General features: G+C 41.4%; 1 protein-coding gene across 1 annotated transcript in view; it reads right to left on the minus strand.

The window, feature by feature from the left end:
• The window catches only part of ARHGEF18 (Rho/Rac guanine nucleotide exchange factor 18), a 91,227-nt gene that overhangs the window by 60,244 nt on the left and 8,041 nt on the right, over window positions 1-22,942 (minus strand). The window contains 4 exon segments of the mRNA XM_053468926.1: window positions 221-335; window positions 695-866; window positions 9,563-9,993; window positions 15,444-15,568. Of these exon segments, the coding sequence (XP_053324901.1) occupies window positions 221-335; window positions 695-866; window positions 9,563-9,993; window positions 15,444-15,568 (843 nt within the window).

Below are 22,942 nucleotides of genomic sequence, written 5' to 3' on the forward strand. Positions count from 1 at the left end.
TAAAAGCCCTAAAAATGTAATTCATTTCTGCAGCTAAACAAGAAGTGAAGTATGCCATAAGGAGCACCCCATGCAACACCTATACCAGAGGATGAGAAAACCGGACTGCTATTGTGTAATTATCATGTTAGGTCCAACTGTGTATAGTGTCACAGTGAAGCATTTAGTGCATTGTTTAGAGACATCTAAAATTGTAAAATTGCAAACTATGAGGGCTTACCTTCGATGACAGGGCAGGATGATTCCAAGCTGCGGGATATCCTGGGGGTTGCAATCTTATCTAGCGTTGAAGGCACTGACTTTGAACGAAGTCTTTTAGAAGCACTATCACCATCCTGCCAATATTTCATTAAACAGGTGGTAAATTCATGATAAGTCATTCTTCTAGATGTATTAGAAATTGAATGTGGAACTTGGAGACAGACAGAGTGCATTCACTAAACCTGGAATTTGCACATTTCAACTTACCAACTTTAGTATCATTAAGGACCAACCTCAGTAAGAGTTTGCCCTGCGTAATACATGTTCAATGTGGTAAAGTTTCTTGAAATAATTATTTACTTATAACATATATTTACAGAGTGTACCTAAAAGTTGTCATCTGGTTTGACCCTGCTAATCAGCCTCAATTACATTATATCTAGGAATTTAGTGAGGCCTGTAATATATTTATGTGTGAAATAATGTCATGTACCTTGCTCCCCGTGTAAACTTCTTGCAGACTCCCATGATCTGCTTCAATGAGAAGGTTTGTCTTAGTCATCTGTGGTCCATGTATGGTTAACGTCTCAGATGAGGTGGTACTGGTGGGTGATTTAATGTCCATCTCTAAGTCAATCTCCATCTCTGAGGTGCCAAGGCTGAACCTTCCAAAACATATCACCGTTAGCAGCATACCAGCTAAATTACCGTAATAACCAATTTCTGTATGTTTGTTCACATAATACAAACACCTTGTGATGGTAAGGTCAAACACTAGGCCAGTCATAGGGGACTCAGGCTGTTGCCCATCTCCCAGCAGGGCACAGGGCAAATTTATGGTAAAGCTTTTTTTTTTGGAGTAGGAAGTAACATTGTTCTCTTTGGGTTTTTTGTTTATACTACAAGGACATCACGCATAACAAACATCCTCAGACCTCAAACTTACTTAGTTCAAATACATCAGTATCAAGAGGGGTTTTGACCCTAGGAACACCCCTGCTTATTGATTACTCACACAACCCCAAAATCACTCACTTACACCTCCAAGTTACATTTAATGCCTTGAGTGTAGCTAACAAGGCCTGGGTAGCCCCCAATCTCTCCTGGACAGTAATAAAAACACATTTAATAAAATTGTATACAAAACCGTTTTCTACATAATATGGTAGAATGCTATCCCCAAAAGCTACGAGTTCCATTTAAAGCACAGATCTGATTACATTCTATTAAATCGTTTTAACCTAAATCCAAATAAAAAAAATTCTACAAAAAATGGCGAAAACACATACAAAAAAGATTACAAAGTAGTTCAAACCACCCCCCACACTGAATGATACAAACCTCTACTATATAGTGTCACTTGGTTAGAGTTTGGTGCACAGACAGTTTATGAAAATCTTAATAAGTTAGGTCTGAAAACCTTTCACCAGACCTTACCCCATTTTATAATATTTATACGGTAACCTTATGGTATCACACCCAGTAATAATTTTGCGTTCATAAAATCCCTCATGTTATTACCACCATTTAGGTACCGAACATTACTTGTCTCTTCACCTGGAAAATAACACTTTGCAACTTATCATGCACTGCCTAACATAGTCATGTGGGTACAGCACAAAGGAGCACTGTCACTCTGGGAATTACTGGAAGGGAGATTGAGAAAACAAGGGGGAAAAGAGAAAGAAGGAAGAAGAAGAAAGAGAAATAGAAGAAGATGGCGTAGGAGAAGGAGAAAGAAAAGAGAGAGGGAACATGGAGAGAAGATGGAAGGGAGAAAAAAGGGGTCTGGGGAAGTGGGGAGAAAGAGGCAAATATATTTTGGCCATGTTATTTCAATGCAGGTAAGCAACAGGGTCACAAAACGCGATGGTAAATGACTCCATGGTAAAATGTGAGCTAAGCAAGATTCCATTTGGGCTGTCCCATATCTCTGGAATCTACTTCCACCAAACCTTTAGCATTCACCCTCCCTCCCAACATTCAAGAAACATCTCAAAACTCACTTCTTCAGAGAAGCATACCATCTTAGCTGCTAGAACTTCCTTGTCACTGGTACAACCATCATACTACCTCTCATCCTTTCTCTGTGCCTTATACACACTACCTCTCACCTTTCTCTGTGCCTTATGTTTGTCACCCTATTCCCTCAAGATTGTAAGCTAACGTATCAGTTTGTCTTAGTCTGTCAATTCTCGTCTTGTCATACCCCTTGAATATTTGTATTGTATTAAGCGCTGCGTAAACTGTTGGCGCTATATAAATAAAATATAGTAATAATAATAATATTTGAGTGTATGTGTTTCCATGAATGTGTAAGTGTGTGTGCTAGCATTAATGTGTGTGTGAGCATGAATGTGTATGTGTGTATAAGAGGGAGTATGTGTTAGAATGACTGTGTAAGTGTATTTGTTTTATCATGAGGGTGTAAGTGTGGGTTAGGGAGTATGTATAAGTGTGTAAGTTTGTGTAAATGTGAGTGTGTGTGTAAATATGTGTGCCAGTGCTTTTGAGTTATGGGGGGGAGGGGCCGATGGGGAGATTTGGCTTTTCCTGACCTTCCAGGCCAGAAAGTGTAAACATTTTTTCATCTTAAATTACATATTGAAAAGTGTTATTCTCTTCTGTGGTGAAAGATTTTGGAAAAAGGTTAAATGTGAATATTTGCACTCTAGCGGGTTCACAGTCACTGGAGGTAACCTTTTATACTTTATAAGTTTCAATAGTTGTGCATGCTGGTACTCAAAAATCCTTTTTTTATATCACACTACAAACTAGACTTGGACACTGGCCAACGCTTTGTGTTCGTCTTCGTGGAAAAAAAACATCTTCGTATTCCACGAATATTCGCCAGTTCTTATGTTCGGTTGGTGTACATTCTTAGCGGTCTTAAAAGTCCGTACCTGCAACTCTATTGGTTGTGTATGTTTTGCCATCACCATGTTCGTTTCTTTGGTATTCGTGTTGAACAACGAAAACGCACCCTTCGTGCTCCTTTAGTGTTTGCCCGAATACGAATGCACAAGTCTACTACAAACCCACTACAAAGCCCTGAAATCACACTAAATGCACACTACACAATACACTAGAACACACATCTGGGATTAATTACACAAAGAATCATTTGTAGTAGGCCAAAATCTTTAAAACAAAGTATGGCATGGAGCAATTGCCCCTGTTCTTCTTGCCAGCCCCCTTCTCTAAATAATTTAGACACAGAAAGCCACTAATTATTTTATTTGCTCTCAACCTCAAATCATAATTTCCCATTCATTTTGTGCCTGCCTCTTGGCACCGGAGGGTGCCATTTCCCTAGGTGCCATGTATGAAGTGCTATGTCTGTACCATAGCAACCTCATTGAGCACTAGAATGTGCAGTCTTTCTTGGATAGTGTAAGGGCCACTATGAAGCTGTATTATTACCAGCTGGGTCATCTTTTTCTACTCACGGTGTATCGTAAGGGAAGTGAACAGAAATACTGAGAATCCTCCCCATTACTATACAATAACTTTGTGGGTTTGAGCAGCCAAAGGTCAAACCGCCAATTCTTCTTCATGCTGTAAGCATGCTCGAACCATACAGATTATACATTTTATTAAATTATTGAAACAGCTCTGGCAGTATTTAGGGGCGTAATGGGGACCTATGAGATAAACGGCAGAGGCTATATATAAAAAAATGAACAATTAAAGTTAAAAAAAAGCACATTACACTTAAATATAACTTGACTTAATTTAGACATTACCTTAAAAATTAAAGTCACTAAATTAGGAAGGTTTGGTCGCTTAAATACGATACCAACACCACACTGCTATTAGTACGGTTTTTTTTTTTTTGTAGAAAGTACTAAATGATGGAAGTGCTCTTAGGCACTGGGAATGATTTTTCATCTAACCATATTCTGTTGCTACTAGCTCTTCTTCAACTAAACATCCTCCTGTTTGCAGGCCTGGCTTATTTCTCCTGCTTCTGGCCCCTGTGACTCAGAATAAACTCCCTCCCTACAAGCTTGATAATGACAAGTCCACATCCAGCAAGAGCAGGAGCACACCTTAAAAGGAGGGGACTGATAAAAATAGAACAGATCAATAAACCTAGAACAGTTCTGCATAGAACTACAGGTTTGATAGCAATCTAACTACTGGAAAATCATTTTCTAACTACATTCAGGCTTCTAAACCGCATCACGTGGTCAAAGAAACCCTTTCATTGCCAGACAATGACACTATGTAATGCATCTTTAATATGAAAAGGAAGTAAAAGAGTTAGTGACATGCATGTCATTTCCAATCATCATATGTAATATGAGCATATGCTAATCACATAAATGAATCCAAGAAACAAAAAGCTCAACTTTCACTTTACCCCTTCATACCCTCTCTTGTTTATTTCCCCACTAATCTCCTCTTCCTCTAATTTTAAACATACCGTATTGGCTCGGATATAGGCCGCCCCCGTATATAGGCCGCACCCTAAAAGTTTGGTGCTTTTTTAAAGAAATTTTTTTTCAAAAAAAAACATGCTGCCACTCTGTCCGAGATATGCTGCCACTGTCCTCCCTCCCCGAGATATGCTACCACTGTCCTCCTCCTCCCCCCCCAGAGATACGCTACCACTGTCCTCCCCCCCGAGATACGCTACCACTGTCCTCCCTCCCCGAGATATGCTACCACTGTCCTCCTCCTCCCCCCCGAGATATGCTGCCACTGTCCTCCTCTGCCCCCCCTCCCCCCTCCCCGACTTACCGGAGCAGACTCCCGGGTGTCTTGTGGGGCCGGCGGGGGACATCTACGCAATACGCGTATGCAACTTCCGGTGCCGGTACCGGAAGTTGCATACGCGTATTGCGTAGATGTCCCCCGCCGGCCCCGCAAGACACCCGGGAGTCTGCTCCGGTAAGTCGGGGGTGGGCAGAGGTAAAACGCACCCCCCCCCCGTGGGAAGTGCTGGCAGGGGAGGCTGTCTGAGCGTATCGGGGAGTAGGATGCAGGTCCCCTGCACCGCTGCGGGGATCTGTATCCTAAACCTGCTGCCTGCCTGGCGCCCGGGACTGCATGTCCCGGGCGTCGGGCGCTAGACCCCGAATATAGGCCGCACCCCCACTTTAAAGACTTAAAGTGGGGGAAAAAAGTGCGGCCTATATTCGAGCCAATACGGTATTTACCGTACTAAACATTCCTCCCTTTATATAGTCTCTTAGACTGGCCCAGTAAGAATGCCTGCTGCTTCCTATGGCCCCAAGGGGCAATGTGTAGTCCACTCCTTGCAGATGCACTCCTACATATTAGGAACTGGCCTGTTACAGGCCTGTATGTGATAATAAATATAAGTGTGGATAGAGGTCTTCAAACATTGCTGTTATTGTTCTTTTGTTCTGTGTTGTACTTGCAAATCCACATACAGGCGCTGGGCAGCATTTGTACCACAACCAAATTACTATTTCACAGTACTGGACAGTGCAGGGCAGCGTGCATTGAGTTTTGTTGACGTGTGTTGTCTATTAATCTATTTTAGGTGATACTATATTACTTGGCCACGTGACTGGGCTTGCCTCTTGAACCACAACATAAGAGTGTGATTTCATTGTCAATCACATTACCACTGCTGAATGGGGAAACAGGTTAACAGCACATAAAAACTTTTGGATATTTTAAATCTGCATGTTCCTCACCTGAATTTGTACAACCTCTGTAGGGGGAGTCTAGACATTAGAGGCACAATCCCTGCTGATATCAGCAGGGGTATAACTCCTGCAGTGCTGTGTGGCCCAAATGTGTTGTGTTATGGTCGGTTTGTCTTTTGCTAGTAACTGCCTGATCCTGGGTAGGGAACAAATCACTCGGAGACTGCCACAGATTGGTCCTCCACACCACCTCTCTTCTGAACCCCACTCAACCCTGGGTCTTATTGTACCCCTGGAACCGTTTACCTTTTTGTTGTCCGCTGCTCAGGGGAGGGCTGGCAGCCTAAGGCATGGGGGGAAAGTCTAGTCAAGTGGCCCATTGCGCCACCAAAGCGGCTGTGAGCGACATTGATAGCAGTCACTCCACTGGTGCCTAATGAAATTAAAGTGGCCGGCGTGCCGCCCAATAGCCGTGCCTCAGCTCTTTATCCCACCCCTTTTAAGACGTGGGACGAAGAGCTGAGGAATGGCCATTGGGTCTGACTGCTGCATGATGCAGGGGCGTACCTTGAGTATTTGGCACCTGTGGCAGATCCTGTATGTGGCACCCCCCCACACACACACATTTTAAAACTGCATAGTTTCTATGGTTAGGCAAACATTGACAGGGGTACAGCATAATTGTTATCATTATATACTGAGGCACACATTGACGGTGGTACAGCATAACTGTTATCATTATATACTTAGGGATTACGCTGTACCACCGTCAATGTGTGCCTATACTTTGAGCCAGACACTGACAATACTGCAGTACAGCCCCTATCACTATATACTAAACCAAACATTGATGTGGTGTAGGCCTAACACTTCAGTGACTGGCTTAGTATATAGTAGGGATGCACCGAAATGAAAATTCTTGACCGAAACTGAAAATTCAGCATTCATTTGTCCAAATCCGAAAAAAACGTTTAAAATACTTTATTAAAAGTAACACACCAAAATTAGACAAAAAAAATTCAACAATATTAATATATATATATACATATATTTATATACATATAATTAACAGCAATCACAATAGGCGTGTGATTGCTGTTTGCAACCATATATATCTATTAATACTGTTATTGAATTATTGGACGAAAAAAAATACAAAATTGATAACAGCAATCACACTCCTATCATGCCTAGACAGCCTCCCTATGCCATGCTATCCCCCCACACTTCCATGCAATCTGAAACCCTCATTCACAAACATTCATCATAAACTACAGCATAACACCCATCACTCTCACACACTTACTAATATTTTCCTACCTTTCCTCTGGCACTGTCACTTTTCCTCCTCCTCTTCATTCTTCCTCTTCTTCTTCCTCTTCCACCAGAAGACGGTGGGTGTGGCTTCAGTGTTGTGCGCCGGGATTTGACATCAAGTCCCGACGCACAGCCACAGTTGCCACGCGCATCGTTTTTGGAGTCGGCCAGTCCCGGTGGCAGCCGCTTAGTTTTTAACTTTGCGGCTGCCATGAATGTTCGTCTGCCGGCCGTCCGGCCAGCCCGGATTCAGGGCGGCCTGGGGGGCAATTGCCCCCTGGCCCAGCCCGCCCCTGCTTCTTTATAATATGTTACAAACTGATGTGTAAATACTTGTTGGTGCCATGCTGAGTACCTACAAATATATGAGTGAAAGATCATGCAGATGATTTGCCTATCTATACATGGTGAAGCTGTCGATTTTTATATTCTGCCTTGTATATGAAATGTATGTCTAGTCCATGAATAAACTCATTGAGTGCTGCAATGCTGGGGTCCCCCAGCTCAGGTTTCAAGGGGTTCTAAGGCTCCATGTTGACCATTACTCAATTGACAATTGATCATTAGTCAATTAGCCATTGACAATACAAATATTCAAGGGGTATGACAAAACTAGAACTGACAAACTATTATATTATAAGGTGAAGAGCGTCCTGCTTGCAAACTTACACTTTGTCTCCACTCTTCAGGGAAGTCTTTCCACAAGATTTTGGTGTGTGTCTGTAGAGGTTTATGCCCATCCAGCCATAAGAGCATTTGCGAGGTCAGCCCCAAACATTATTGCTCCAAAACTTAAATACAATCCTGACAGTGAAGCGTGATTTATCACTCCAGAGAACACATTTCCACTGCTCCAGAGTCCAGTATGCTTTACAACAATCCAGCCAATTTTTGCCATTCCGGATAGTAATCATCGGCTTGCGTGCAACTGCTTGACCGTGGAAACTCATTTCATGAAGCTCCTGATGCACTGTGCTTGTACTGATGTTGGTGCCAGAAGCAGTTTGAAACTTTTATAGCGATTGATGCCACAGAGGACAGGCGATTTTACGAGGTACATGCTTCAACATTTGGTGGCCCCTCTCTGTGAGTGTGCATGGTCTACTGTTTTGTGCCTGAGCTGCTATAACTCCTAGACACTTCTACTTCACAATACTAGCACTTACAATGGACAGAGGCAGATCTAGCAGGGCAGAAATTTAATGAACTGATTGTGACAAAGGTGGCATCCTTTGACAGTGTCATGTTTAAAGTCACTCAGCTCTTCAGTACGACCCAATGTTTGTCTATGGAGATGGCTACCAATATGCTTAATTTTATATACCTTTTAGCAATGGTTGTGACTGAACCACCCAATTTCAATAATTAGTAGGAGTGCCTACATACTTTTGGTCATATAGTGTATGTACAGAGACAAAGTTAATTGACATGATGCATACATGGAAATGAGGCTGCTCCACACCACATATATTGTGGGGGATCATTATTTTGTTGGTAGGTATTTTCTTCCTCTGCTAATTCACTGCTCTATGCTATTAGATTCTAGACTCTCATTACTCCAAGTTTCAGCAATGCAACAGATGCAAACACAATCTGTCCCTTCAGTGTAAATCCACTGGCTAGACACACATGGCTGCATGCTTGCATGAGTCTAAAAACCAAGTAGGTCAGTGTCAGTCCGGCACCGATATGGAGTGGTATATTAAAGTTGCATGCTGACCTAGGAAGGGCAGCACCCACCGTCCTTTCTACAAAGCGCTGTGATACATAATATGAACAGAATATGTTCTTAAATTTCAAATTAAGCACAAATAAGAGTACAGTCTCATTTCAACTTTGGAATGAAGCATATTAACGCCGAAGCTTGCCCGTGAGTCCTTGTCCTTAATCATCTATGAATATGGCTGGCGTGAAATTTATATTACTGACTCATTACATAACCATGTAAGAACATCTTACCACAAACATAATAGCTGTTTAAACAACATAAATGGAATTATACTTCTTAAAGCAGTAGATTTTCTGTGGGCCCATGTCCCTAATTGCATATTAATATGGTTGGTATGGCATTGCTGTAACCGACATACTAGATAATCTATGAACTGGGCCACAAACAGGCCAGGATTTAGGTCAAGAGATTGAAACAGTTCAAACTATTTTGACTGCGCCCCCGGTGGTCATTCTCAGATATCCAAAAAATCTGGCGTGGTTCTAGCTCTTGAGGCCTAAAATTTGATGTTTAATGTGTGGTACCTATTTAAAATATCTTTGGTAAACACTAGAAAACATTAATGTATATCATACAAGTTTTAATATCACAAATTACAAAATAAAGATTGAGAAAAAATACTCAAAATTTTAAATAAAACGTTTTCAGGGTAGGAAGACATAATATGCCTAATGCTCTTTATTTATCTTACCTGCATACAGTATCAGTTGGTGAGGCTGCCTCGTCCCAGCTGTGTCTCCTAGAGGTTGACAAAGATCTAACTAAGATAGGAATGGGCTCCTTTACTTTGACCAGATCTTCATCTTCTGGAGCTTCATTATCTTTCTCTACAGGAGATCCTGACGGTGTTATTCCTGTGTCCTCTACACGACCATAGGCTACAGGGCAGAGGAAAGGTTTGGTGTATGTAATAATGACCTCCCCCTTATCAAAGCTAATGTTGGTTTCTCCAGCAACACAAAAGGCAGCATCTGCAGGTTTAGGGGTCCTCTGGGGCGGGCTTATGCTATCTGTAGGCTCCATCATTACAAGGTCCTTGTAATACTCTGATCCATGAAGCGAGGATTCCAGGGAAGGCAGATCCTCACTGCTACAGTCATCCATGTCAACAGAAATGTCATCCTGGAAATATAAGATGTTTAGTTGACAACATGACAGCTGTGATGTTATTAAGGCTCTGATCTGTTTAAATGTAAACTTCTATTTCTTTTCACTTACCAACAAAGCAAATTAAAGATAAAATTAACCTGTCTGGTTTTTTAGCTTACAATAAAACTGACGTTGCTTCCTTCAGGGTTTCAAAAAAAAAAAATAGCCTGTGTCCAAAAAACAATAGTTAATGCTGGATATAAATTTTATACAGTTCAGGGTATGACCGTTAAACTTAAATTTTGTGTAATACCCAAAGAGGGAAAACAAATGCAAAAAGCACAATTGTATTCCTGGAACAACTTGTATGCTGAAAATTACATTGTCATGGCAAAAAACAGATTAACCAGAGCTAAAGAGCAACGGCAACTCTACTCCACTGGCTGTAACTTAAGTTTTGAGTGGATATTTACCATGGCTTCTTACGTTACCATGTTACCTATTGATAGATATTTGTGTTAATTACTAAGGAATTTAGAAGAAGAAGAATATTTAATCTACACAAAGCAATGTATATAAAAGTATAAACTGTTTATATACACAACTTATCATTTTGTGCTTTAGAATGATGTAAAAATCATTCTTTTTTTGTATATTGCTATACCTATTACATTGTATATCGTCATGTAAAGAGAGTCTATGTTAAACATTTGTTTAGTTTATTAAATACAATTATATTATTGAAGAATGCACAGTATTTAATTGAAAAAAATGTATTTAAATGAACATTTTTTTTTAATCAAATGTTAACTTTTAAAATGCCCCCTTCCACCCAAAGTCGTTTCCTTTTACCCTGAAGAGAGTTTATGTTAAACATTTGTAGGGCTGCTTGCTGTCTATTATCTGGCATGTTTGTCTTTTCAGCACGTTAGCACGTTAATGGCAAGGACAGGTTTCAGCAGGGTTTAATCTGGAATAAGGCTGTTTGTGGAGAACGCATCAGGATCCATTAATGATGTTCCAGTCCCTAGAGTCAGAAAAAAGGGCAGTGTTTTCAAAAGACACTGCTAGTTTAACTGACTCAACTCAACTCCAAGATTCAAGACTTGGAGAATCTTGGCTTTTATAAGAAAATTAACACATCATAGGTAGTGTCACATTAACCCTTTAAGGCCGACGACTCATTGCCAGAACAAGACTCCCATGAACTAGCAGGCTATGTGGGCTCTACAAGCCAGGAAACGCTCAATGCACCCGATCAGGACCTAGCCGCAAGTTCATGGAGCTTCTAGGAACAGCGGGGATTCCGGCCGCCAATTGTAACAGCGTTGCTACAGACGCCCTTTGCCCCACCACGTCGCTCTTTTGAGGATATATTAAGCTTGTGGTGGGCAACACTCGGTGGTTACCAAGCTTTAGGACCGGGTATTAGCCAGCCGTGGCTATGGAACTCTGGCCCAGGTACCACACGGACTCTTCCCGGGCATGTTTCCAACGCTGTCGCTCAGGGTCCTGCCGTCGGATCATGTGCTGTCCTCAATAGAGTTCTGTTTTACCCCTACAATAACAACTCCAAAATAATGCCCCAGCGGGGACAAGCCCAGACCTCTGATGAAGCTCAGAGGAGCGAAACATGTCAGGGGGCTATTTGTTTGAGTTTTTAATAAGCCCGTGTCACTGGTCATAATTCTATTATTCTTGTTGTTAGGACTGCAGCCATCAACAGTATATATGATGTGATACTATTGGTGTTATACGACTGTGGGCATATGCCCTCATGTCACAGTGACGTATACCTTTTACGGTAGGACTGGTGACACTGGTGTTTTTAAACATCTTTTTTGGTTATACCTTTTAACAAACACGTTAATAAAAGTGATGTTTTAGGGTGGGGTAATATTAAGGGTATTTTTGATCCTAGTGCCGAGTACGTACGGGTCTCTATCAGAGGTAGATCTTATATTTAAAGGTCATACCTAAGTTGCCCACGCAAATAACCCCAGGATCCCTCTGAATACCATCAACTTAACTAGACAGGAACTGAATTTACTTTTGACCATGATGTAATGAGGGCAATAGTTTAGTATCCCATTTTACAGAGCATTAAATACAGTGATTTCAATATTTTTGGGCCATATGTCACCTGCAATGGAGGAATTTGAAGCTCCAATCATCCATCTCACCTACCTAATACAATCACCTACCTAATACAAGGTTTCATAGCAAATTGAAAGTATTTTTAGTTACCAAAGTGTCAAGTCTGTTGCCCTAACAGACTTAACCACTTCTCAAAGCTGGTAACCGTCTTTTGTGAGATGCCCATAAGAAGAGAGAACCTCAAGTGCCTCCTTCAATCTGAGTAATATTTAGTCAAGCCAAAAAGCCAGGTTTGGAGAAATTGAGTAATTGAATCCCAAAGCCAAGCCCAGGATGCCAAAAATCATATAATCGAAGTCAGGATGCCTTGAATCAAGAGCCACAGAAAACAGCCAGGGTCACAACAGGAACGAGATCACCACCAATGCACTGGCACTGGTCACAGGAAGGACCACCCAAAGGCTTTTAAGACTGTAGTATTTCGAAAAGAATAAAAAATGTGCTCAATTTATACACAGACTTCTTCACTAAATATAGATGTGAACATTTTATATAACACAAGAAGACTAGATTTAACCGTGGCCTTCCAGAATGTATAACTTCAGGCAGACTCAACATTAGCATATGCATAAATCACAAGGTGCTATCTTTCCTGTATAGCTGATGTCATTATTGCTACCAGTAAAAAAAAAGAATCCATGATAAACTAGCCCTATCGGCCCTTTCTAGAGAGATTTGATTACTCTGTAGCATTTGCCTTCTGCTTAAGCGCGCCACTAGAGTTGCCACCAAGTACAGCCTGTAATCAAACAGTTGGAGCCTGCAGAAGTATAATACTAGCAATGCAAAGCCGGTACTTTTGTTTTCGGAGAATATGCGAATGCATATGCAGAGCCATGCCTAGGCAGGTGCATGGCACTCTGAATATTGTCTTTTTTTGTTCTTTTGTCTTCTTTCCTCACCTGATTCTGCCCAGTATCAGCTCTGTTGGCTAGGACTCCCCAAAATGGCTGAGACTTTCTGCACACCTTTTTCCTCAATGGGAGCAATGAGGGAGAGGCTGTCCACATGGTGAGCAGAGGCTCTGCCCTTATTCAGAAGTGCTCTGGAAGGCCTGGTCAATGGAGCTAGTGGACGAAGCAAGAAGGCAAAAGAAGTGGAGTTGTGGGAGTGGAGACATGTGCGTAGAAGTGAGTGACAGCATGTGAGAGAAAGTATATAGTTTATATATCATATAGTGATGGAAGTCATGCTGTAACACCATCAGTGCCTGTCTCAGTATATTGATGGGTGTTATACTGTGCCACTGTCAGGCTCAGTATATAATGATGGGAGCTATACTGTACCATTCTAATTTTCTGGTTTACTAATTGATGATGGGAGTTATGCTGTACCACCATTAGTATCTGGCTCAATATATATATACCGTATTGGCCCGAATATAGGCCGCACTTTTTTCCCCCACTTTAAGTCTTTAAAGTGGGGGTGCGGCCTATATTCGGGGTCTAGCGCCCGACGCCCGGGACATGCAGTCCCGGGCGCCGGGCAGGCAGCGGGGTTAGGATACAGATCCCCCGCAGCGGTGCAGGGGACCTGCATCCTACTCCCCGATACGCTCAGACAGCCTCCCGTGCCAGCACTTCCCACGGGGGGGAGTACCGGCACGGGAGGTTGTCTAAGCGCATCGCACGGACGTTCACCGGCAGCGGCGATGCGCCGTTGCCGGTGAACGTGCGCACGATGCATTCTAACCCCCCCGACTTACCAGGGCAGACTCCCGGGTGTCTTCCAGGGCCGGCGGAAGACATCTACGCAATACGCGTATACAACTTCCGGTGCCGGCACTTCCGCTGAGTGCCGGCACCGGGAGTTGTATACACGATGTGCATAGATGTCCCCCTCCGGCCCCGTAAGACACCCGGGAGTCTGCTCTGGTAAGTCGGGGGGGGGAGAACAGAGTGGCAGCATATCGCGGGGAGGACAGAGTGGCAGCAAGTCGCGGGGAGGACAGAGTGGCAGCGTATCTCGAGGGGGGGAGGACAGAGTGGCAGCGTATCTCGGGGGGGACAGAGTGGCAGCATATCTCGGGGAGGGGGAGAGGACAGAGTGGCAGCATATCTCGGAGGGGGAGGACAGAGTGGCAGCATATCTCGGGGGGGGGGACAGAGTGGCAGCATGTTTTTTGGTGCTTTTTTAAAGAAAAAAACCTTTTCTTTAAAAAAGCACCAAACTTTTAGGGGGCGGCCTATATACGGGGGCGGCCTATATCCGAGCCAATACGGTATATAGTAATGGGATTTAAGCTGTACCACATACAGTATGTCAGGCTCAGTATGTGCTTATGCTCACTTGGAACTGCATTATATGATATCTATGTCTGGCTAACTATATGCTCATGAAGGCTATGCTATAACACTTACACACGCATAATGGAATTATAGTACACAACTTCCAGTTAACTCTGACCTATTGTCCCTATTGTCCCATTAACCTAATGCAAAACATTTGCTCAGGCCTCAAAATGTGGGAAAATCACTGGGTTTTGGGCAATATGTTTTACTATTACATTTTAATAATTTTTTTCTTGTTATTTATTTACTTTCCTCAAATTAACCTTCTGTAAAAATACATTTTTCTGTTCTGACATAAGGCACCTTCTTTAAAGTTGACATGCCAGATATCACTAACGCATTCAGTGTAATGTTGTTTGGTAGGTGGGCAGATATGTCACTGACAAGCTGTTTATGGACAAAGATGGCTCTGATAAGCTATTTGGGGACAAAGTCTATGGAAGTGACTTTAACCCCTTTCTATTCTACCCCACCTTTCCTAGCATATTGAGCAAATAAAACTCTGCATACCCTGCCTTTTTTTTCCTTTAAGGGTTTATTTACAAGAAAACAAGAGACACTTTTTATGAACCAATCAGTGCCTGTCCTTGTGTCACATAACAATTAAGAATTTTAGGAAAAACGTAATTTAAATGAAAATTGTACAGAAATAACAATTATTTTTAAGAAAGTGTTGGACATTCAACATCACTAATGATAGTTAACATGTTAAATTCAGCAGAGTAGGTGCACATTTAGCTATCAGCTCCAAATTATGAAGGAATCAGCTCCAAACTATGTGACCCTGCAAATCTGGCCATATATCCTGGGGTAAAAACCCTGATACTTAGGCTAAATATATATTTAGCAGTTCCCACGCATGCACACAAGAGGTATAAATTTGCAGCGTTGCTCTTCTGGCACAACCGTAAAAAAGCATAAAATATATTTTGTATACTGAATAGACCACATTTTCATAGTTGCATGTTTGTTAGTATTTTAAACCAAGAGAAGTACGGTGATACTAGTAGTTTTGCAGTATTCTTTTTCTCTTACTTTTTCTTCTGAAATGTCATATTGATCCCCAGCAGCCAGAGAGCTTGAATTGGCATCTGCATCTGGGGTTACACTTCTAGAATCCGGAATGGCAGAAAATCCAGAACATGGCTTACATTCTGAGGCTAGAAAACAAATAATGAACAACATGAATAAATATGGTGAAGCCAACATATTTAAGTGTTCCTTTAATAATGCAGTTACCAGAGTGCATACAAAGGATGTATCAAAGCACGGGGGGAGGGAATTACTCATACTAGAATAGACCTTTACAAATCCTTATTTAAATACAAGCACCTTTAGATAACAGAATACACATAACCATTTTTTACAAACATATCTGCACCAAATCCAATTTGTCTTCAGTTTTGAGGGGGTAATCCAGGACAGTTGGACTCAAGTTGGAATTTAAAATGGATGAATCAGGACCATTTTGTTGAAAAGGTTTAACAAGTTAAAAGTTTTTAAGACATTAGTTATAACAGAAAAGACAATCAAACAGCAATAGCTAACAATAGGTGTAAGTAGGTAAGTATTGCGCTTTAAATGTTGGCTTCTCTGCTCACTTTGTCAACATCGTTATTGGGCTTCTTCATCCTTGTGCTTGTCATTAAAGTCAAGCATTTATTTAAGATAGTGGAGATTCAACTAAAACATAATCTCCATTGCCTAATCCATGGGCCATGAATTTAGACTCCATTAAGGCAAAATAAATTCATTTGACTCCAGTTTCTTCTACTGAGAAACTATGCCGAGTTGCATTACTGTTGACATCAATTTGCTTTCAGTTCACGATTGGCAAGTTAGTTTCCTGTGGTTACTATGGCAACACATTTATCACAGGTCTTTCAAAACCTCTGAACTGCTTTAGAAATGTTAACACATTTTTATATATTTATATCTAATGTAAAATACGCTTGAACATTAGATCATAACCTTAACCTTAAAAGTGTATTTCTCAAATTCATAGATACCATATAGTTTAATGCATATGATAGCTGGATAGTTCCCTTTAAATTTACGTGGTGTCCCTTTTTGCACAGAATTGTTATGCAGGTTGATGAACCCACGATGCAGAGACGGTAGCGGACAAGGCAGAAAGGCACAGGTAAAGCTATTCGGAGCAAACTAAGCAGTACGGCAGAGAGTCAAAGTCAGGATAATCCGAGGTCGGGGCAGGTAGAACAGGTTCAAGGTCGATCAATAAAGCCAAGTTCGGTACACAGAAGTCAATCAGGTATAAAGCAAATAAACAGGAACCCAGAGCAAATAACAAAGTTACTCTTTGAACGTACATAGGACAATTGAAAAGGCAGGTTTTAATAGGACCAATGGCGGGAAAACGGGCAATTGACCAATGGCAGCGATTTGACGTCATCGCGCCCTGCACACGGCGCCACACGAGCAACGCCCACCAGCGGCAGACTGGCGTGGGACTGCGGCGGAAGAATCCCCTCATATGTAATTTCCCCTTCCCTTAGCTATTTTGTGCAGGCCCAGCTATTTGTTCTGCCAAACACATCTCCCTGCACGTGGTTTACTTAAGCCATAACTGGCCAGTGCTGGCTCCGTGAACGCTGTGGTAGGGGTCTGTTCAGACTTCTGAGAACATGCGTGGAGTTCCTATGGATTGGTCATTTTCACAGCTAATGAATAACAAGACTCATCAGATTATGGAGGAGGAAGCCAGATGCAGTTTCTCCTTCATATCCCCCCTCAAATTGAACAATGCATCGTACAAAGAACTTTCATATGCAGTTTTTGTTTAGGTGGCTTCCTGGGTCACGCTTTCATTTTTCCGACTCTAAACAGGAGGGAGAAACAGGGTTACTGAGGCTCCCTACACTAACAGCAGTGCAAAATTCTCCATATCCAGAGGGGTTAATGTTTCCATTAGGAGACAATATAAATTTTATGTTTTTTCCCCTCAGGATGGATGTGTCTGTAACTTGCATACTTTCCTTTCGGGACAATGTAGGAATGGATTTAGTGTAGATGTGAGATGTTTCCATTACATGTGGGCTACTGCACTGAGCAGCATTTTGACATCTGCATGCTATACACTGCTAAGGTTAAGAGCGGGAACACAGACGGATATGAGGGGTTTCTCAAACACAAACACATTTTCCTCTGTCTGTGGTTGAGCCAAGTCGTAGAAATCCTCCATGAAGAGTTATATCTTCCTAACACTCTTGGAAAAGACAAAAATCTACAAATAACCATCGCGGTATTCCACCAAAAATTTAACTCTTCTAAAGCATCTAAAAATAATGTTCTGTTAATCTTTTATTCACAGCAAATGAGGCATTCTTCCTGATTATTTTTTTTTTATTAAATATTAAATTGCTATGTAATGGAAAGTACTGTGACGTAGATAAGGATGGAGAACACAAGTCTAAAAAGTCTAAATAAAATGCAGAGGATTCTTAATTACTAAATACACAGTAGCTAATTCATTCGCACCGTAAGCTAACTTCCCTTTTCGCACATGCTCTAACTTTATCCTTCAATAACATATCTAAAATGTTATTTGACAACAGTGGGGACAACATAGTTGGTATAAGCATAATAACATAAACAATATGTTTATCTGAATAATCGAATTAGTCTTATCCACTGAAGAAATGTTGTATTTGTGTTACGTCTAAACATCATTTTCTCAGCAGAGGGGTACAGCCTATTACTATTTTAAAAGAGGTGGTGGTACTTGGTAGTACCAAGTATCCAGACAAAAAAACTCTTGGATACAATACAGATATGCTCAAGTATGTCCAAATAACTATTTATCTTGACTGTGAGACTATGCCCTTGCCAGCAGTGTTATGAAAGTAGATAGACTGGACTATCACAGAAGTGAAGCTTATTATTATTATCCTAAATTTATATGGTGCCAATAGAATCTGCAGCACTTTCATTTTAAATGAACGGTGACAGAAGGTAAAGAGGCCCATATGTGTTGTTCTATGAGCCTTTATTTGACATCATTTTGTAATAAAAATCAGACTTGAAAAATAAAATATATATAAGAGTACATTTATTAGTCGATATAAAAAATAATAACGCAAATAAATACCATATTCCATCAGCTGATTGAGCACAAACATGTGCTCATGTTTTCCTTTAATATCTGTTATTGAAGGTTGGGTTGAATGACACATGTCTACCTCCCCCTAATAGGGCAGCAGTTCCAGGTGGGGTAAGGTGCAGATGTCAGTGGTGGGGGTGCTACACTGGGCTATTTAGTACTCCCAAAATCAGGAGATCAGCAGTGGTTGTATGCAGAGTTTCTTCCCTGTGAAAGTTCTAGCCAAACTGTAAATGTCTATAGGAGCACTAACCGAGTGGAAGTCATAGGACTTTGTTAGCATCACAATATTACCATATAGCAGGGGTGTCCAAGTTTTTTCTGCAGTGGGCCACTTCATCATAAATGTATGGCATTGATGTATCAGGCGTAAAGATGACATCAGTGCTCAGCAGATAGTAGAAGATAGAATCTTATGTGATGCAATTGGGAAGACATCAGTACATTAAAAAAGTCATCATACACGGGACTCCTGAAGCCACAATTTACTGTCACTGATCCTTTTTAATAAGATATGCAGATTGAAATAGAGTAAATAACACAAAACCTTTACTTTTCCTCTCACTGATTTCTGGGCCAAGAAAGTTTTGTCGTCTGAAGTGACTACAAATTCAGGAGGGCATTTTATCTCGGGGCTATTTTGACTCAGTAGGGCTACGGTCAGTGGCATGTAGGGTAAAACTTCTATAATTTGTTATGTTGAATGTAGGTGTGTTATCTTGCTAAATGATGAGAAAAAATGCCTCTGAAATGAAAACACCCAAAACAACTGTATCGATTGTAATTGTTCAAATTAGAAATCAAACCAATATTTTTAATTGATATTTAAAAAGCTATTTAAAAAACATTATTTTAACCGATATTTAAAAAGCTATGGGCTATTTTACCATAGTAGGGCTATGGTCAGTGGCACGTAGGGTAAAATTATAATTTCTCATAAATGTATGTGTGTTATCTTGCTGAATGATGAGCAAATATAAGCACATGAGATGAGATTGCAACAGTTCATTAACACTGCTGCTTTGTTACGCTGCCATGTGTGCCGATCGGTTGGTTTTGGAGGTGGTATACTGGCACTGCCCTGTTTAAGAAACCTTGTAGAGCTCCCAATTACAACCTGGTAAATACAGGCTAATGATTTGATTTCCAATCTATACAGTTCTTTGGGTGTTTTCAGTTACAACATTAAAGAGCTTCATTTCAGAGGATATCCTCAATGAAAGACACAATAACAGGACCATGCTGCTACAAATAAGCCACAACAAATATACCGTATTGGCTCGAATATAGGCCGCACTTTTTTCCCCCACTTTAAGACTTTAAAGTGGGGGTGCGGCCTATATTCGGGGTCTAGTGCCCGACGCCCGGGACATGCAGTCCTGGGTGCCGGGCAGGCAGCGGGGTTAGGATACAGATCCCCCGCAACGGTGCAGGGGACCTGCATCCTACTCTCGGATGTCCTCAGACAGCCTCCCCTGCCAGCACTTTCCACGGGGGGGGTGCCGGCACGGGAGGTTGTCTAAGCGCATCGTCTGGACGGTCACCGGCTGCAGCGATGCAGGTAAACAGCCTCCGGGTTGTTTACCCGCATCGCCGCAGCCGGTGACCGTCCACACGATGCGTTTTACCTCTGCCCCCAGGACTTACCGGAGCAGACTCCTGGGTGTCTTGCGGGGCGCCGGCGGGGACATCTACGCAATACGCGTATACAACTTCCGGTTGTATACGCGTATTGCGTAGATGCCTTCCGCCGGCCCCGCAAGACACCCGGGAGTCTGCTCCGGTAAGTCGGGGGGGGGGGACAGTGGTAGCATATCGGGGGGAGGAGGACAGTGGCAGCATATCTCGGGGGGAGGAGGACAGTGGCAGTATATCTCGGGGAGGGAGGACAGTGGTAGCATATCTCGGGGGGGGGAGACAGAGTGGCAGAATGTTTTTTTTTTTTTTGGTGCTTTTTAAAGAAAAAAACTTTTTCTTTAAAAAAGCACCAAACTTTTAGGGTGCGGCCTATATACGGGGGCGGCCTATATCCGAGCCAATACGGTATATATATATTGAACTTTACAACAGAGGCACGCTGTATGCCAGAAACAAAAAGACATTTTTGTCTAAGAGCCAGACAATAAACAATTAGCTAAGCCTATGTCCTAGTATATACCAAATATGCCAGACCAGCTGGAATACTGCAAGTGTAAGATTGGTTTGTATATTATTGGTATAAACCTCCAGCGCAGCCAGACTGGGTACTGTTCATGTGCTTTCCTACATTCCAAACACCGCGATACATCAGTGAGGAATATGATTGTACTATTTTCATCAATAAATAATAATACGTTTCAATAGATCGGTTCTCAAACTATAAAATCTTCACCAAGATCAGCGACTTGAACGTTAGTGAATACACGTTCTCATGATTCTTTAAATGAATGGAATGCAAATGTAATAAGCATCATTTACATGCATTATTTCTGTCGTTATACTAACTTACAGTATAGGGATATGCACGCTGATGGAGGCCATGAGGCATGAAGCAGTGTGATACAGCTAAATGATGTCTCTACACACTCAGCTTCTTGGATTATTCCCTGATACCCATAAAAGGATACAGAAAGGGGGGGAACGTGTTCCTCTGACTAGTGGAATCCCCAGCTCCTGTGGAGCAGTAACACAATTAATCTTAACCCTTCACAAGCTAGGGTGCTTCTCTAAACATTCTGCTTCCAGACTACAAATTGTCTATGAAAATGTAATGCTGCTTTGACAGAAAATGCATTGCATTATATTAGATGGCAATATTAAAACAGGAGATAATCATTTACTTTTTAGCTACATTGACGGTAAGCAAATTAATATTGGTAAACAATATTATGCTAGAGTGGCTGTAAGTTACAGGACAATTGCCCTCTGAGAAGGGCTCTGACCTGTCCTGGTTTGACATTGACAATCCTGGAATAAATAGGTAAATCCTGAGTCCTGGACTTGACTCTTTATGAAGGAACTGCCTAGCTGTTGGCAATTTCCAAACAGAGGTGAAGTTGGGGTTCAGCAGGGTTGTGACGTTGTGTAAAACCCCCCAGTAATAGAGTGACACTTGCACTGAAGATGGGCTGAGGCTTCATGCAGGCTTAGCATGGTGTTTTCCTGGGTGCTTGTGTCTGAGTGTATGTGTGTGTTAGCGTCTGCATGTTAGTATGAGTTTGTGTGTTTTAGTTTCTGGATGTGGCTTTAAGTGGGTATGTGAGTGTATGGGTATGTTAGTATGGGTCTTTGGGTGTGTGAGTTAGTATGTTTAGGTGTAAGTTGGTGTCTCACTTGTTCCTCCTATCAGTTTTCCCAATTCTCAGCACCTTCTCACCATTTTTCTCTTCTTTTCCTTTCTTCTTTTCTTTCCTGTCTCTCTTACATCTCCTCTCATTTTTCCCTTTTCTCATCTCCCTCCATCTTTTCCCAGTAATCTTCTCTCTTTTCAATTCTATCTCCACTAGTTTCTCTTTCTTATCTCTCCTTTTCTCTTCTCTTTATTTTCTTTTGTTTCTATCTCTAAAGAACAAAATGCAAGCTTCTAGAGCAAAAAAAGTTGTAGGCACCAGTTACATCATGAGTGGATCCTTTTTAAGCTTTTTTTGTTTTGTTTTTTTTTCTACATGAATACCAACAAGCTGTGGTTTCATTTAGTCATTACTTAAGTGTGCCGTGCCTACCTTTATAAATACCAACTATTTAGTGGATAAGGGCAAAGAGTTACTTGGCAGTGCTATGCTATGAAAATATGATTATTTCATACTTGGGCAGTGATTAAATGAGGGCTTATGTAAATGTAATGCAGTGCACTGAATGTTTTATTATACCAGGTCAATCCACCGTAGAAAGAATAATATTTAGAGTAATTTTTACAATCCTCTTGTTTTATAGGCAGTGTGAGTCATTGGGCAGTCTGTGCAGGACCCTGGAAGATACCTTTAACCCTATCTTTGCCAGAGCAATCTGTAGCACAATGCTGCAGAAGCATGAGTTTTGCATTTTTTGCTACCCACATTGTACGATCTGATGAGGTATATATTATTTTTATATTATATAATACAATATAAATAATCACTTCTATAAAACAATTAGTCTTCTTAAACATTCAATGGTGACTTGAACAAAAATGATCATGGGCTAGAGGACTAGAATAACACAGAATAAGCAAACATTCCTTAATAGGGATATAAAAAATGCCAATTTGTATATTCAGTGAATAATTTCGACAAGTTCTCATCATTTGACTCCTGCAGATGTGTGGTACCAACAACAACAAAAAAGAGACCATGCTGTGATTGCTAATTATGTTACTGTGGGTCTAAATCAAGTGCTTTAAGATGTCAAACCCTTGTACTCCCAAGTAGAATGATTAAGGAGCAGCAGTGGAGAAACA

This window comes from Spea bombifrons, chromosome 1, assembly GCF_027358695.1.
Source record: "Spea bombifrons isolate aSpeBom1 chromosome 1, aSpeBom1.2.pri, whole genome shotgun sequence".
In the NCBI taxonomy this organism is placed as follows: domain Eukaryota; kingdom Metazoa; phylum Chordata; class Amphibia; order Anura; family Pelobatidae; genus Spea; species Spea bombifrons.